This window comes from Armigeres subalbatus, chromosome 3, assembly GCF_024139115.2.
Source record: "Armigeres subalbatus isolate Guangzhou_Male chromosome 3, GZ_Asu_2, whole genome shotgun sequence".
Classification (NCBI taxonomy): domain Eukaryota; kingdom Metazoa; phylum Arthropoda; class Insecta; order Diptera; family Culicidae; genus Armigeres; species Armigeres subalbatus.
This window is the reverse complement of record NC_085141.1, coordinates 227992475-228010425: the sequence shown is the minus strand read 5'-3', so window position 1 is coordinate 228010425 and position 17951 is coordinate 227992475. Positions and strand designations below refer to the sequence as shown.

Sequence of the window (17951 nt, the reverse complement as noted above, 5' to 3'; positions counted from 1 at the left end):
TCTTGAAAGGAGGCTTCCTGAGCCTCTTGAAAGGAGGCTTCCGAGCCTCTTGAAAGGAGGCTTCTGAGCCTCTTGAAAGGAGGCTTCCTGAGCCTCTTGAAAGGAGGCCTGAGCCTCTTGAAAGGAGGCTTCTGAGCCTCTTGAAAGGAGGCTTGAGCCTCTTGAAAGGAGGCTTCTGAGCCTCTTGAAAGGAGGCTCTGAGCCTCTTGAAAGGAGGCTTCTGAGCCTCTTGAAAGGAGGCCTGAGCCTCTTGAAAGGAGGCTTCCGAGCCTCTTGAAAGGAGGCTTGAGCCTTTTGAAAGGAGGCTTGCGAGCCATTTGGAAGGAGGTTTTCGAGCCTCTTGAAAGCAGGCTTCCGAGCCTCTTAAAAGGAGGCTTCCGAGCCTCTTGAAAGGAGGTTTCTGAGCCTCTTAAAAGGAGGCTTCCGAGCCTCTTGAAAGGAGGCTCCTGAGCCTCTTGAAAGGAGGCTTCTGAGCCTCTTGAAAGGAGGCTTCCGAGCCTCTTGAAAGGAAGCTTCTGAGTCTCTTAAAAGGAGGCTTCCTGAGCCTCTTGAAAGGAGGCTTCCTGAGCCTCTTGAAAGGAGGCTTCCTGAGCCTCTTGAAAGGAGGCTTCCGAGCCTCTTGAAAGGAGGCTTCTGAGCCTCTTGAAAGGAGGCTTCCTGAGCCTCTTGAAAGGAGGCTTCCTGAGCCTCTTGAAAGGAGGCTTGAGCCTCTTGAAAGGAGGCTTCTGAGCCTCTTGAAAGGAGGCTTCTGAGCCTCTTGAAAGGAGGCTCTGAGCCTCTTGAAAGGAGGCTTCTGAGCCTCTTGACAGGAGGTTTCTGGGCCTCTTGAAAGGAGCCTTCCAGGCCTCTTGAAAGGAGGCTTCCGAGCCTCTTGAAAGGAGGCTTCTGAGCCTCTTGAAAGGAGGCTTCCAGGCCTCTTGAAAGGAGGCTTCTGAGCCTCTTGAAAGGAGGCTTCCGAGCCTCTTGAAAGGAGGCTTCCGAGCCTCTTGAAAGGAGGCTTCTGAGCCTCTTGAAAGGAGGCTTCCGAGCCTCTTGAAAGGAGGCTTCTGAGCCTCTTGAAAGGAGGCTTCTGAGCCTCTTGAAAGGAGGCTTCTGAGCCTCTTGAAAGGAGGCTTCCGAGCCTCTTGAAAGGAGGCTTCTGAGCCTCTTGAAAGGAGGCTTCCGAGCCTCTTGAAAGGAGGCTTCCGAGCCTCTTGAAAGGAGGCTTCCGAGCCTCTTGAAAGGAGGCTTCCGAGCCTCTTGAAAGGAGGCTTCCGAGCCTCTTGAAAGGAGGCTTCCGAGCCTCTTGAAAGGAGTTCCACGCTGATCTCATTACGGATACGGGAGGCAATTATTTTTGTTAGAAAAATATGGGCAAATTAAAAAAAAAAAAAAAAATATATATATATATATATATATATATATATATATATATATATATATATATATATATATATATGTAATGAACTCAAATTGTCCCTATACAAAATTGAATGAAGAGAGATTTGAAAATTTTTCTAGCTTGCTCTTAGAGCTAGCGAGGGGCTTTTGATTTTATTAGAATGTGGACCATTTTCTCGACATGTTGAATAGTGTTGTAGTACGCCAGATTAAAAACGTTCTAAAAAGTCGTGGATAAAAGTTCATAGATTATATTATAACTCGTAGAGAGTAGTTATTTTGTAAATTAGGTAAAACAAAAACCCAAAATTATAATTCGCATTTTGTTATTTTAAAAAACAATTACAGCCTAGGATCGAATTGTACCTATGGTTTAGTGAAAGCGAGTAAAATTTGTGAATAACCGAAGATTGAATTGGGTAAGGTTTTATTTGCTAAATTCTGGTGCACTTTGTAAAGTATTCTGACCGTTGAACAGATACTACCCACCGTTCAACGTGGGTGTTGGTTTAGGAGTGACGGAATCACCCTAACCTGGACACGCAATATAATTCCACAGCGAGGAGAAACCAGCCCTGTGAAGCTTTTTTACAGCACCCTCACTTTTGTACTATCCAGCCCGTGGCCCACCGTTCACCTTGCCAGTGTTATCGCTAAACTCTCCACATTTCTCAACCAAGCCAATCACCTTGCTCGCCACATCGTGAAAGCTTGAACCACGTGCAAAGCTACCGTTTGTTCGACGTAGCCCCGTATGTAGGCAACGGTTAAAACCTTCATCGACGCAAGCATACTGAGCCAAATATCCATAAGGCAGTGAATTTGTTGTGGATCGTTTCTCTACGCATCAGCACGACGGGGTCCACGATCACTAGCGGCCGATAGCCGAGCGGGTTAGTTGCGCTACCCGCACCGCCCCCTGGGGAACGGATTTTGGTCACCGGCCACAAAGAACTGTCAACGCAACGTTGGAGACTTCTGGAAAGGCAGGGATGCAGTAAGCAAATGCCCACCGTAATCAGGCCAGATAGTAAGATAATAAGCTCGAAGAGTAATTATAAATTACAAAAGCGTGACGTCACCATTAGGTTAGGATTCGAACATGAATACACGTAGACAGTACTTTGTGATCCTAAACTAGTAGCACATTATTTGATTCGTTGAGTCTGATGCTTTCACATTGGGTGATCGGGCTTAAGACGTCCTTTTTCTGATAGTTTGAATAGTTTTGATTTCTTTTCGGATTTTGGTTTGTATATTCAGTTAATTATTAGAGTTCAATTTGCCCTTCGTATACGCTTCTTGAGACTGGTGGGTTTGAGCATTTTAAACCCGCCCAGGAGAAAGCTTCAAGCTGGGTCTCTATATCAGCATCAGCAGCCTCTCCAACCCAAGAGTGGCGCTTAAGAGCTTGCAACATTCGTTTCATCTTGAAAGGAGGAATCCGAGCCTCTTGAAAGGAGACATCCGAGTCTCTTGAAAGAAGAAATAAAGAAGTCAAAAGTGAGAAGTGAAAAGCCTTTTAATTTTTGTTTCTTTCTTCTTCCTTCTTATTTTTTTCCCTCGTATTGCTTCTTCTTTCTTGCAATTACATCCTTTTCACATGCAATCTCATTCCTCCCTCTTTCTTCTTTATTCTCCCTTCTTCCTTCTTCCTTTATCATTCTTCCTTCTTCAATCTTCTCTCTTTCTTGCATCTTTCTTTTTCCTTCTTTCTTCTTTCTTTCATCCTCTTTCTTCTTTCTTTTTTACTATTTCCGTTTTTCGCTTGCAATCTCATTATCTCTTCTTCATTCTTCATTCTTACTTCTTCCTTTTTCTTTCTTCTTTTATCTTCCTTCTCCTTTCTTTCATAATATTTCTTCTTTCTGTGCTATATCTCACAACTCACTCTCACATTTCAACGTCTCGCTTCTCACTTCCCAATTATCATCTCCAACGTCTCACCTCTTCTTCTGCTTTGCTAACTATTCCTTCTTATTCCTCGCTTCTCAATACTCACTTCTTATTTCGCACTTCCCACGTCTCACTTCTCACTTGGAACTGAACTCACTTCCATTTCTCAGTTCTCACTTCTTACTACTCTGTAGTCACTTTGGACATCTCACTTCGTCAATTGGGAGTCAATTTTCAACTATTCGGCCAAACAGTATTCAGTCGTTTTGCTGGAAGTACGGACGTTCGTTATGTTGAAGGAGAGTTCACGTCGTACTAACGGTCCTCTTCACCATGTAAACGTATGTACAGATTCCTAACTCAATAAAAAATGACATCCACTCAATTACTGCAGCGCTTATTTCGTAATATCTGGGGCATCATTTCGGAAATGAGATTAATTTTTTTATGATCTTGACGATTATCATTAAACTTTTTGAATGCCAAGTAGAATACCATGGTTTAGTTTTCATTTGTAGTAACATAGTCTAATTTTTCATTGCATAACGATTTGCGAGATTAATTGAGTTTAATTCGGAAACTCCGGATGTATACTAATCTTGACACGTCACTGTATTGCGCCTAATCTTTACCCCGTAACCATCAAATAATCGACTTATGTACGGTCATGATTGGCGAATCCTTTTAGGTTCCGGTTCCAATAAAAGTAAATTAGAAACCAAAGAGCCTTAATGAACTTTGACTTGAACTAACAAGGTCCAGTGAAAAGCTTTTTTTCGTGGAAAATATTTGATATCCGCTCGGAAGCGAGCGGGCAACGCAAAAAAAAACTTTTACACTTGATGAGTTTGATTCAAGTATTAAGGCGGCGTCTCTTCAACAAACAGCCCCATCAAATCACCGCTCGCGCGGGTATATGACTTCTGTGGGGTGTTTCGATTTTTCCTCCTACTTGTTAGCTGACTACCTGGACCGGAGAACGGGAATTCCAATTTGTGTACGAGGCAGCTTTCGAGTTTCGCACACAAGCTTTTCCAATGGAAAAAGGGATGCTTTATAAACTGAAACTCGATGTTGAGTCGGACTCAAAGGTAGAAATCGTTGGATTTAAATGAAATGAAAACTTTCGGTGAGAAACCAACCGGCACTGATTCAGTTGAAGAGGCACGGCGGTAAAGTTTTTTTTTTATTTCATGTCGAGTGTACCTTGTACCCAAAACTTTCGTTTCCCACCGGAGTTGTCGGAGAGAGTGGCAAGTTTCTAAGTAGATCAAACGATTTAAAGTTTACGGGCAAATTGAATTTCGAGTAAACCGGCGTTAGTGGAAGATACTTTGGTTTGTTGATATGGAGAGCAACGTTTCTGACGCAAATTGAATCATCATCCTAGGGCCATCGAGATGGAAGGTCTCCACGAACGTCAAACGTAGAAGTTCCTAATAAATTAGCTGCCTCTGCACGCGTCGAGCGTTGCGAACAACTAATAATGGTCAAGAGCACGTGAGAGCATCACTTGATTATGGCTCGTTGAGTTGAGTCGTCAATATACGAATGGCTTGTTTTACAAACCAAATGACAAAGTTTTACAATGAAGCATGTCTGCACTGAATGAAGAGCATTGTGCACAACTACTAGTTGTGCATAAATTGCTGTTTTGTTACGGAAATGTGATTTATAACATGATCTAAAAGCTCACCATTAGCTGTGTTGCAAGAGATGAGAATTATATGAAATCGACCTATTATAGGCAATTGACGTAGTCAAGTCTATTGCAAAATCTCATATTATTTAACAAAGTGGTGCTTCTCTCGTGAAATAAAAAGTGAAACGAGAAAAGTTTATTGGAGTGATTGTTTAACCATTAGAGGGTTAAAGACCGCCTTTAGACGGGCTATTTAGATTTTTTTTTGTAATTTTCAATTGATGAGATTTTAAAAAGTTTTTGATGTTGACCAATAATATAAACTTCAATGCATGTTTAAATGTAGTTTAAAGTCAATTTTCAAAATAAGTAAGGGTTAAGAGGGTTAAATTTTGGAATCCTTCTATCAACATAAATAAAAAAATCTTTTGTCGCGATTTAACTCGCGAAAAGGTTGTCCGATTGTTAGGATTCATACCCTAATGGATTTGTCCTAAGATTTGCAGTGATACATATATATAAAAAAAACCTGATTAATCCACCTAGCAGTGATGGTGCCTTTCTCGTGCAAATAAAAAAGGTATTTTTTCCATAATTTCCGAGCCCATAGTCCGATCTGGCCAATTTTCAATAGGAAACAATGGGACAGGTTTTTGCTTCGAATGCAACTTATTGAAAGCAGATCGCTTAAAGATAAATGCCTGAAAAATTAATGACACTTTTGCAACATTTTTTAGGTGGGTGCACACAGACACACACACTCACACACACCTACACGCACATACACATCACCTCAACTAGTCGAACTGATTCGATCGGTGTATAACACTGTGGGTCTCCCGGCCTTCTATGTAAAGTTTGTTTTTGGAACGATCATATAGCCTTTACGTCTACTTAGTATACGAGAAAGGCAAAAACTGATAAACTTTACGGGAAAAGTTGGAAAACTTCAAAGCACATACAAAATTTGGTTGATTGTAAAGTAAATCAAAACAATTCCGGTACACTGGGTAAATCAATCATTGCGTGATCTAACGTGTTTCGTATCGGACGCAAAACTTTCGCAATATCGTGTTTTGTGCAGTTGCAGTTGCGCGATCAAACGTGTTTCGTAACAGACATAGAACATTCGCGAGTTCCTGTTTTGTGCAGCCGGAAAGTAAATCAATCAATGGGTGATCAAACGTGTTTCGTAACAGACTTTCCCGAGATCCGAGTGATAAGTTCTGTTTTGTGTAATAGGATAGTAAATCAATCAGTGCGTGAAAGAAAAAATCACGCATGTCATTATGTACAGAATTACACTTTTATTTGGAGCCACACATTTGATGAAGACAGATCTAGATTTAGTTTGTCGCCAGGGTCATCATTTTTTTGTCTGAACTGATGTTTGGAGTTCAATCGTTTCTTCGCACGTTTAGCATTTCACATCAAGCTCGCACGATTGGCGACGTAGCACTGCAACAGTGTGAACGACCGCTCGCAAGGGTTCGCTCCGGGGTTGTTTCTGCACCTCTGAACCACTTCTTCGGCCTTGGCACGGTCATACTCATTGGCCAGCTTCTCGGTCACGAACGCCTCCTGCATGTTTCCCTCGCTATCGACGATTCCGGCGCCCTGGAAGAAGCACTGGACGAAACACTTGGTGTTGTCATCGGCATCGGAGGTATCACCGCTGCGGAGACGCTTGACAGATTCCTCCGAGGTTCCCGTCTGTTGCATACACTTTCCGGCCAGCTGCCGTCCAGCTTCCTTCTCTTCTTCGGTGACGGCCTGTAACATTGTCAAAAATGAAGCAATTTGATTTGTCGTCAAGGTAAATAAGTCAACGAACCATGCACCCTGCAAGCAGGGCAAGCGAAACAATAGCGATGAAGGATTTCATTTTCTAGCTGCAACGATTCAAATCGACTGATGACAGTGCGTTTCCCGGGAATCACTTTTATAATGCCATAAATCGTTTAATAATCGGTCGATAATTGTCACCGGGTTGGTAGTACAAAGGAGATAATTTGCCCATTATATGCAAACGACAATTAAAATTAAACAATTCGATTAATTTAAGTGCTCGTTGTTATCATAAGCCCCCGTCACCAGCAATGTCTTTATCGCTCGGTCAAGTGATTTACCCAGAAATTGAGTAATAGTTTTCTGCAATTTGGATTTTCTATTCGATGTGATTTGTATAATCTACTTGAATTTAGAATAAGCCGTTTATTCATTTATCGTCATGATGCTAAAAGTAATGATAACCAAGATGATGCTTTATATAAAAAATTGAGCCACATTTACCAAAACATGACTTTGAAAGTTATATGCTTTGAAAGTTATATGCTTGCTTCCCAAACGGAAGTTTTGGTAGAAGGCTCGGAGACCTGTATGTATGTATGTGTGTTTGTACAAAAATGTGAGACACACTTTTTGGTACTTAGCATTATCCGATTTGCTCACAACAGGTTGTAATGGACTAGGAATGTGGTTGTTGTTTTTTTTAAATTGGGCCAATTGCATTTCAGAGTTATTGACAAAACATTTTTTTTTGCCAAGGAAAAAATTTCAAAATCGAAAAAAATTGTTTTGAAATTGCTGCAATGCTGCACTATGAATGACCACAAATGGATATGAATTGATAGAAACAGTAGAATCTATTCCCCTAAAGTGTTATTTCAATCCCTACACCCAAAACAATTCTATGTGACATTCTTTGTATTAAACATTTTGTATCAAATGTCGCATTCATGTCTGTCAGAATGTCATACTTGTTAATACAGCTCATTGCATTAAGTCGGTTTACTTGGCTTCGATCAATACATCCAAGCGAATCTCGTTGGCTCCTCCTAGAACAAGTATATAAATCATGTACAGCAATACAACTTTAACCCACACAATCTTCCCGATTCCATTTAGCTTAATAACGGAAAAGGACACAAATATGCATGGTGCTTATTCCACTCGTATCACTCATTGCTATCCCTGTTACCCTTCCACTTGTCACTCCGCATAGCATGAAACGTGGATTATGATTGCCTTTGGTCGCATCTTTCCTCATCTTGTAAATTGTCCAGATGGTTAGCGCGTCAGTCTAGATGTGCTAAGTGCCGAGAGTCCGCGTTCAATTCCCATCTTTGACCGATTTGTTTTGTATGGTTGCTGAGGTTGTCGAATTATACAGCATTTCATTCCTCGATGGGGTAGTGTAAAATTTGAATCAATGTAGACACTAACACAACCCGTTCGAGAAACCAACAAAGGAAGATCGAGGACTGATTTAACGGCAGCGACTTTCGGCATTAAATGGACTATATTGTCACGCTCCGTATCATCCTGGAGCAGGTCAAAGAATTCTAAGAGTCACTCTATTTGGTGTTCATTGACTTAGACGTCGTGGCGCTGCAGGAGATTTGCTGGACAGGACAGAAAGTGTGGAAAAGCGGGCATCCGAGCGGCTACCTTCTACCAAAGCTGTGGCACCACCAACGAGCTGGGAACCGGCTTCATAGTGCTGGGTAAGATGCGCCAACGCGTGATTGGGTGGCAGCCAATCAACGCAAGGATGTGCAAGCTGAGGATTAAAGGCCGTTTCTTCAACTATAGCATCATCAACGTGCACTGCCCACACGAAGGGAGACCCGACAACGAGAAAGAAGCGTTCTATGCACAGCTGGAGCAGACATACGATGGATGCCCACTGCAGGACGTCAAAATCGTCATCGGTGACATGAACGCACAGGTAGGAAGGGAGGAAATGTATAGACCGGTCATCGCAACGGATAGTCTGCACACCGTATCGAATGACAACGGCCAACGATGCATAAACTTCGCAGCCTCCCGCGGAATGGTAGTCCGAAGCACCTTCTTTCCCCGCAAAAATATCCACAAGACCACATGGGGATCACCTAACCAAGAAACAGAAAACCAAATCGACCACGTTCTAATCGACGGTATATTCTTCTCCGACATTACGAACGTCCGCACTTACCGCAGTACGAATATTGAATTCGACCACTACCTCGTTGCAGTATGCCTGCGCTCTAAACGGTGTACAACACGCGTCGAAGTCGGACGCCGCGGCTTAACATTGGGCGGCTACAAGACGGTAGACTAGCCCAAGAATACGCGCAGCAGCTGGAAGTGGCACTTCCAACGGAAGAGCAGCTAGGCGCAGCGTCTCTTGAAGATGGCTGAAGAGATATTCGATCCGCCATTGGTAGCACCGCAACCGCTGCACTTGGCACGGTGCCCCCGGATCAGAGAAACGACTGGTATGACGGCGAATGTGAGCAGTTAGTGGGAGAGAAGAATACAGCATGGGCGAGATTGCTGCAACATCGTACGAGGGCAAACGAGCTACGATATAAACAGGCGCGGAACAGACAAAACTCGATTTTCCGGAGGAAAAAGCGCCAGCAGGAAGATCGAGACCGTGAAGAGACGGAGCAACTGTACCGCGCTAATAACACACGAAAGTTCTATGAAAAGTTGAACCGTTCACGTAAGGGCCACGTGCCACAGCCTGATATGTGTAAGGACATAAACGGGAACCTTCTTACGAACGAGCGTGAGGTGATCCAAAGGTGGCGGCAGCACTACGAAGAGCACCTGAATGGCGATGTGGTGATGGACCTGGGAGAACACGCGCAGGACATAATTTTACCGGCTCCGGATCTCCAGGAAGTACAGGAGGAGATTGGCCAAATCCAGGAGGAGAATAACAAATCCCCTGGGGTTGACCAACTACCAGGAGAGCTATTTAAACACGGTGGTGAGGCACTGACTAGAGCGCTGCACTGGGTCATTACTAAGATTTGGGAGGAGAAAGTTTTTCCGCAGGAGTGGATGGAAGGTGTCCTGTGTCCCATCTACAAAAAAGGCGATAAGCTGGATTGTAGTAGCAACTACCGCGCAATCACATTGCTGAACGCCACCTACAAGGTACTCTCCTAAATTTTATGCCGTCGACTAGCACCAACTGCAAGGGAGTTCGTGGAGCAGTACCAGGCGGGTTTATGGGCGAACGCTCCACCACGGACCAGGTGTTCGCCATTCGCCAAGTACTGCAGAAATGCCGCGAATACAACGTGCCCACACATCATCTATTCATCGACTTCAAAGCCGCATATGCTACAATCGATCGGGACCAGCTATGGCAGCTAATGTACGAACACGGATTTCCGGATAAACTGACACGGTTGATCAAAGCGACGATGGATCAGGTGATGTGCGTAGTTCGAGTTTCAGGGGCATTCTCGAGTCCCTTCGAAACCCGCAGAGGGTTACGGCAAGGTAATGGTCTTTCGTGTCTGCTATTCAACATCGCTTTGGAAGGGGTAATACGAAGAGCAGGGATTAACACGAGTGGTACAATTTTCAATAAGTCCGTCCAGCTATTTGGCTTCGCCGACGACATAGATATTATGGCACGTAACTTTGAGAAGATGGAGAAAGCCTGCATCAGACTGAAGAGGGAAGCTAAGCGGATCATCACGTCGTCACACGTCGAAGACAAAGTACATGATAGGAAAAGGTTCAAGATACGACAATGTGAGCCTTCCACCGCGAGTTTGCATCGGTGATAACGAAATCGAGGTGTTAGAAGAATTTGTGTACTTGGGCTCACTGGTGACTGCCGAAAATGACACCAGCAGAGAAATTCGTAGACGCATAGTGGCTGGAAATCGTACGTACTTTGGACTCCACAAGACGCTCCGATCGAATAGAGTTCGCCGCCGTACCAAACTGTCAATCTACAAAACGCTCATTAGACCGGTAGTCCTCTACGGACACGAGACCTTGACAATGCTCGTGGAGGACCAACGCGCACGTAGTCAGTTTTGAACATCGGTTCGACTGCACACGGATAGGCTATTTGCACGGCGTCAATGGTTCCTGGAGCACTGACAAAGGAATTCAGTGTTTGTTCCATCAGTCCGATCCACTCTCAGACTGACTTGCACACGAACAACCTGTTTTCCTTGGCCTGTTAGTGTTAGCCAGAGATGCAAATTGATTGCCCACCCCCGAAGAAGAAGAGATTGAGTATTTGTCGCCCTCCGTTCCCCCACATTGTGCACCGCACAATAGCCATCGAGCAAGTGAGTACAGAGTGTTGCGCTTCCGTGCGGTCATCCAAAACGCGAATCTCCTCAGCTTCCATATGCCACCGGGCGTGCATGTTTTAACTTTTAACTCGTATTAATGTTATTTCCCATCCCATAGATCACATCGCTTACCAAAGTGAATCCAGATAAATTATCCTTTGTAACTAAAACGATATCCTATCCCATGGCAATCGTGGAGATGCAGAGGTATACTCGGTCTCTAGTAGCAACGAGAGTCGGACTAACAATCCTTCCATTCCTATATGACCGTAAGGACGTGGCCGGAGCCTTTATTGACTTTAAATATTTGAGCTCCCGAAACATGTACATTGCGAATGGGTAGCTAATCCTAAGCCCCATTCATTGTGTTCTCTGTACAATTTCGCAAGTTCAGTTAAACACGGAGTAGCAACTACGAATTGTGCGGTCATAATGCTCATGCTCATGCTCATGCTCATGCTCAATGACGCGAACAACAATGATTTTCATGAAATAACCTTCACCACATGTGGTTCATTATGAATCATTTCTCAGTATATGTCAAGAATTTTGCCTCAGTTCACCACGTATTTTGCCTTTTCAAGGCATAAACTGATAATAATCGTGAATAATCGAAGAACGTCGTTTCTTACTATCTATTATCGTAAGTTCACGTTTTATGTGTGCATAGTGATAGATTATTTGTAATTCCTCGTGTATGTGATGCGTAAACTTTATCTGTCTATTGCAAAAGCAAAGTTCAGTCAATCCGTTGTTGCAAACTGCAGATTTCGAGTGATATTATTTGTTTAATTAATCGCATCTGCTCAATCTGTTTTGCTTTCGCTCGGGCGAGGCGCCCGCGGAGATGGGTGGTGAAGGGAGCGAACCCAGCTTCGGCAATCATCCGTGCGCTCAGTGTGCAGTGCCTATCGGTGACAATGACGATTGTGTTGAGTGCTTTGGAAGATGCAAACTGTCTATCCACGTCCAATGCCTACCGGGAGCAACGAATGAAGATTTAATAGTGCTGCGAAAGGTGAAGAATGCCGTGTTTGTGTGTGATGCATGTCTTGCCGAGCTCGATAGGCACAGCGAAAAACGATTGGATGATATTGCGATTAAATTGGATAGTCTTGTGAGTGTTGTCGGAGGGTTTACAACTTTGGAGCATGTGGTTAGAAAACGCTGTTGCTGACGAATTAGTGCGTTTGAATAAACAGGATGCCTGTGCAGCCCTTTCCCCTGGTATTCCATCATTCTCTAGCGTGTTACAGGCCTCGAGTGGTGGAAAAACCGAATTAAACGTAAAATGTCGGACCATGACCATTCTGACAGTGTTCAAATTATGGAAAGTTCAAAAGCTACTGCTACTATTTATGAAGAAGGTGGTCTACTCCGCTCCGGCAAGCGCCGCAGAATCGAGAATAAAAAATCAGAACGTTCTACCGTTACTCTCCCAGTACCGGTGATATTTCCAGACCCTATCTCGCCACTGCGAAAGTCAAATGCGGTCAACAAAATTGAGCAAACTGTTCTGTTCAAACCCAAGCGCGAACAATCCGCAGAGGTAACTAAGGCGGATTTTTCGTGAAGGATGTTCGCTTAAGGGAAAATGGTGATGTTACTGTGAGGTGTGAGACCAGCGACCACGCTGTGAAGTTAGCTTCAGCCGCTTCTAATATACTTAAAGAGAACTATTGCGTTGAAAGCCAGAAGCCCTTGAAACCAAGAATTAAAATAATTGGATTTTCTAAGGATATTGGCGAAGAGGAATTGATCTCTAAGTTGAGAAAGCAGAACCCAGGAACGGATAATCTCGATCTGAAATTAATCCGAATGCAAAAAAAGGAGTCACAAAAAAGCAACCATATGTCAGTAATTTTAGAAACGGACGCTCGTGGGTTCGACGATTTGATCAAACGGCAGCGAGTAAACATCGGATGGGAAAGGTGCAGAGTCGTAGAGGCAACTGATGTGTTTCGTTGTTTTAATTGCTCTGAATATGGTCATAAAGCTGCCTCCTGCAAAAACCCTTCATGCTGCCCAAGATGTGCTGGTGATCATCAGGTCAATGAGTGTGTTGCTGATTATTTAAAATGCAATAACTGTCATGTAATGAATACAAAACGAAGCTCGCCCTACGACCAACTGCTCGAAGTTAACCACGCATCTTGGAGTACCGACTGTCCCATTTTCGCCAAGCGCCTTAAGTCGGCCCGACAACGAGTAGATTTTTCTACCTAGCAATTAGGAGAATATGCTGACAGTGGGAAACTCCCTTACTCCGACCATCAAGCAGCAGCGCATAACTCATCTGAAAACCCTCTTCATCGGACCCCGGGACGCACACTTGCCTCCAGCCTTGTGGAAGGTCCCTATCCGCTCATCACAGTCGAGCCAATCCAGCCTGCGTTCATCAGCCGTCCCGGTCCTGTGTTTGAGGCAGGTGAAGGGACCTTCCAACAGCCATTCTCAGGCAAGTACCCTCTCAATATGTTCAGATCATCTACCGAAAAGCCTCATGCTTCCAGCCAACGTGCAGCAATGTCTCACCCACCTATAAATCCTCTTCATCGGACCCCGGGACGCACACTTACCTCCAGCCTTGTGGAAGGTCCATATCCGCTCATCACAGTCGAGCCAATCCAGCCTGCGTTCATCAGCCGTCCCGGCCCTGTGTTTGAGGCAGGTGAAGGGACCTTCCAACAGCCAGTCTCAGGCAAGTATCCTCTCAATATGCTCAGATCATCCACCGAAAAGCCTCATGCTTCCAGCCAATGTTCAGCGATGTCTCACCTACCTGTAAATCCTCTTCATCGGACCCTGGACGCACACTTGCCTTCAGCCTTATGGAAGGTCCCTATCCGCTCATCACAGTCGAGCCAATCCAGCCTGCGTTCATCAGCCGTCCCGGTCCTGTGTTTGAGGCAGGTGAAGGGACCTTCCAACAGCCATTCTCAGGCAAGTATCCTCTCAATATGCTCAGATCATCCACCGAAAAGCCTCATGCTTCCAGCCAATGTGCAGCGATGTCTCACCTACCTGGAAATCCTCTTCTTCGGACCCCGGGACGCACACTTGCCTCCAGCCTTGTGGAAGGTCCCTATCCGCTCATCACAGTCGAGCCAATCCAGCCTGCGTTCATCAGCCGTCATCACCTGGAAATCCTCTTCTTCGGACCCCGGGACGCACACTTGCCTCCAGCCTTGTGGAAGGTCCCTATCCGCTCATCACAGTCGAGCCAATCCAGCCTGCGTTCATCAGCCGTCCCGGCCCTGTGTTTGAGGCAGGTGAAGGGACCTTCCAACAGCCATTCTCAGGCAAGTATCCTCTCAATATGCTCAGATCATCCACCGACAAGCCTCATGCTTCCAGCCAATGTGCAGCGATGTCTCACCTACCTGGAAATCCTCTTCATCGGACCCCGGGACGCACACTTGCCTCCAGCCTTGCGGAAGGTCCCTATCCGCTCATCACAGTCGAGCCAATCCAGCCTGCGTTCATCAGCCGTCCCGGTCCTGTGTTTGAGGCAGGTGAAGGGACCTTCCAACAGCCATGCTTAGGCAAGTACGATCTCAATGCGAACAGGTCACCTCCTGATAAGTTACCTGTTTTCAGTTGTCCAGCTGCTTCTCAACCCAGTAGCATGGCCTTTTTGGCACCTGCGGTGACCTCAGGTTCAACTCGAGATGGTGCTGTTATGCGTTCAAGCAGCTCCCAACAACCTATTCGCAGCATTATGTCCACTGTCCCGCTATCCGAGCTGCGCGTTTATTACCAAAATGTGAGGGGTCTCCGTACTAAGATCGACTTTTTGGCAGCTTCAGATTCGAAATATGATATCATCGTATTAACCGAGACTTGGCTCGATTATTGCATTCTATCTACACAACTTTTCGGCGACTCTTTCACGGTGCATAGAACTGATCGGAATGCGCTTAACAGCACGAAAACTAAAGGAGGAGGTGTACTAATTGCTGTTTCGTCTGCTCTGCGTTCCTGTGTGGATCCGAATTCAGTTAGCAGATGCCTGGAACAACTGTGGGTAAAAATAAAGCGGACAGACTGTTTCGTTAGTGTTTGTGTTCTCTATCTACCACCTGACCGGAGAGATGATCTCAATATGATCCAAGAGCATGTTGATTCCGCCGAATCCATTCTATCTGGACTAAACCAAAACGATTTTGCTCTTCTTCTGGGGGACTACAACCACTCTGAAATGCATTGGACACGTTCTGAGAATGGTGGATTTAAGATTGATGTAAGTAAATCAAGGATGACACGATCTGGGAACGCACTTTACGATGGATTTTGTTTCAATGGTTTGACACAAGTGAACCCCATACAGAACACTAACAATAGGACTCTCGATTTGGCCCTGGTGAATGACAGGACGTTACCAGTCTGCTGCGTTTCTGAAGCAGTGGAACTTCTGGTTGTTGCCGATATCGCTCATCCACCAATTGAGGTCGGTATAGTAATGGATTTACCGCTGCAATTTGAACAATCTCTTGATAGGGTTCAGTTTGATTTTCTACGTGCCGATTATGATGTTCTAGCATCCGTCCTATTATCAATTGATTGGCGCTTCCTAGATTCCGATCGGGATCTGGATGATATTATCGGCATATTCAACCGCGAAATTCAGCGTGTGATTGAGCTCCATGTACCACTCAAGCGACCACCGCTGAAACCTCCATGGACAAACAGATATCTCCGTAAGCTGAAAAGATGTAAGCAGTCTGCCCTCCGGAAGTACAGACGTAATCGTACTCCGCACTCCAAGCGTTGTTTTGTGTTGGCTAGCAACAAATATACTAGCTTTAACCGTTTATCATATGCACGGTATATTGATCGTACGCAGAGGAGTCTGCGGTTACATCCTAAAAAGTTTTGGTCCTGTGTCCAAACGAAACGCAAAGAAAGGGGCTACCTACAAGCATGCATTATGGTGACTTATCTGCAGACACGGCATCTGAAAAGTGCACACTATTTGCCCAGCATTTCAAGAAGGCTTTTACGAATGCAGTACTCGGCCCATCTCAAGTAGACGAAGCCCTCAGAGATACTCCGTTGGATTGTTTCGATTTTGGAATTTTTGAAATTTCCGAAGAACAAGTACTACAGGCACTCCGAAAGCTCAAGTACTCCTCAACACAAGGACCGGATGGCATTCCATCGTCTCTGCTTAAAAAGTGCTCTGCTGCTTTACTGGCACCATTGGCGAAGTTATTCAACCGTTCCATTCAGAGGGCGACCTTTCCCATCGCGTGGAAAACGTCATTCCTATCTCCAATCTACAAGAAGGGAAACAGATGTGACATTGCGAATTATAGGGGCATAACATCGTTAAGCGCCTGCTCTAAAGTTTTCGAAATAATCATGAACAAAGCTCTCTTCGGTACCTGCAAGGCTTACATCTCTACTGCTCAACATGGATTCTTTCCAAAACGGTCAGTGACTACTAACCTTGTCGAGTTCTCGTCTTTGTGCATCCGCTCAATGGATGCAGGTAAACAAGTTGACGTGGTATATACAGACTTTAAGTCAGCGTTTGATCGCGTGAATCACTGCATTCTCCTTCACAAACTTGGAAAACTCGGAATGTCGACTGGACTTGTGAGCTGGTTTAAATCTTACCTATCAGACCGGTGTATGAAAGTGCGAATTGGTTCGGAGTATTCAGATTCCTTCCATATCGCTTCAGGAGTGCCACAGGGGAGTAATTTAGGACCATTGCTTTTTTCGTTATTCATCAACGATGCAGCGTTTGTATTGCCTCGCGGTATGCGAGTGTTTTATGCGGATGATGTAAAAATGTATATGGTCGTTACAAGCAGAGATGATTGTCTGGAATTACAGGCTACCTTGGATTCTTTTGAGAGCTGGAGCAAACGGAATGGTTTGGAACTCTGCGTGGGAAAGTGCAACACCATTACTTTCTGTAGATTGCGGCGCCCGATTATATTCGACTACTCTGTCTGGCGAAGTACTTCAGCGTAAAACTGAAGTTAAAGATCTCGGTGTAATAATGGATAAGGAGCTGACATTTCGGTCTCACTATGAAGATGTGATTTCGAGGGCGCACAAGCAGCTTGGTTTTATCTTCAAGATATCCAATGATTTTCGTGATCCTCTCTGCCTCAAATCACTCTACTGTGCTTTAGTTCGTGCCATTTTGGAATCTGCCGTACTGGTGTGGTGTCCATACAACAAGAATTGGATTGACCGTATTGAGGCTGTTCAGAGAAAATTTGTTCGACTGGCACTCCGGAACCTTCCCTGGCGTGATCCTGTGCGTCTTCCTCCATATGAACATCGATGCAACTTAATTGGCCTGGCATCGCTGGAAAGCAGGAGATCTGTAATGCAAGCCGCTTTTATCGGTAAAGTGCTGAGAGGTGAGCTCGATGCTCCAGCTATTCTCTCTGAGATGAATATTTATGTCCCGGAGAGATCCTTGAGACGGCGAAACTTCCTGCTGACGGACGCTCGCAACACCCGATATGGACAACATGACCCCATTAGGTTTATGGTATCCAGGTTCAACGAAAGGTTCCAGCAATTCGACTTTGTTACCTAGGCTAGGTTACCGTATACTGATCATGAATGTTTTGTGTTATTTGTATAATGATCCTTCTGACAACATTATTGGCTTAACTGTTTGTTTGTTTTTAATGACGATGTATTTTGACTGATTCCATGATTTATGTTTGTACCGAATATTTCTGTAATTTAATTTGTTTTAGTTTTTACTTCATTAAGACATAGGTCAGATGAAGGTGATCAAACAAATAAATAAAATAAAAATAAATAAATAAATATGAAACAGATTATTAAAAAATCCGATGTCGTCACAATTTATTTTATCACCCCAAAAATTCACCAGGAAGTGATAAAATCGGAATATAACTGTAGAAAAATAAGAAATTAAAAAAGCTAAAAACTTGGAA

General features: G+C 44.4%; 1 protein-coding gene across 1 annotated transcript; it reads right to left on the bottom strand.

Moving 5' to 3' along the window:
- Window positions 1-6205: 6205 nt before the first annotated feature.
- Window positions 6206-6849, bottom strand: LOC134226392 (general odorant-binding protein 56d-like). Its single transcript, XM_062707153.1, has 2 exons — window positions 6753-6849; window positions 6206-6691 (listed from the first exon to the last, which is right to left on the bottom strand). The coding sequence occupies exons 1-2, from the start codon at window positions 6801-6803 to the stop codon at window positions 6344-6346; spliced, it is 399 nt and encodes a 132-aa protein (XP_062563137.1). The 5' UTR covers window positions 6804-6849; the 3' UTR covers window positions 6206-6343.
- Between the last annotated feature and the right edge of the window lie 11102 nt (window positions 6850-17951).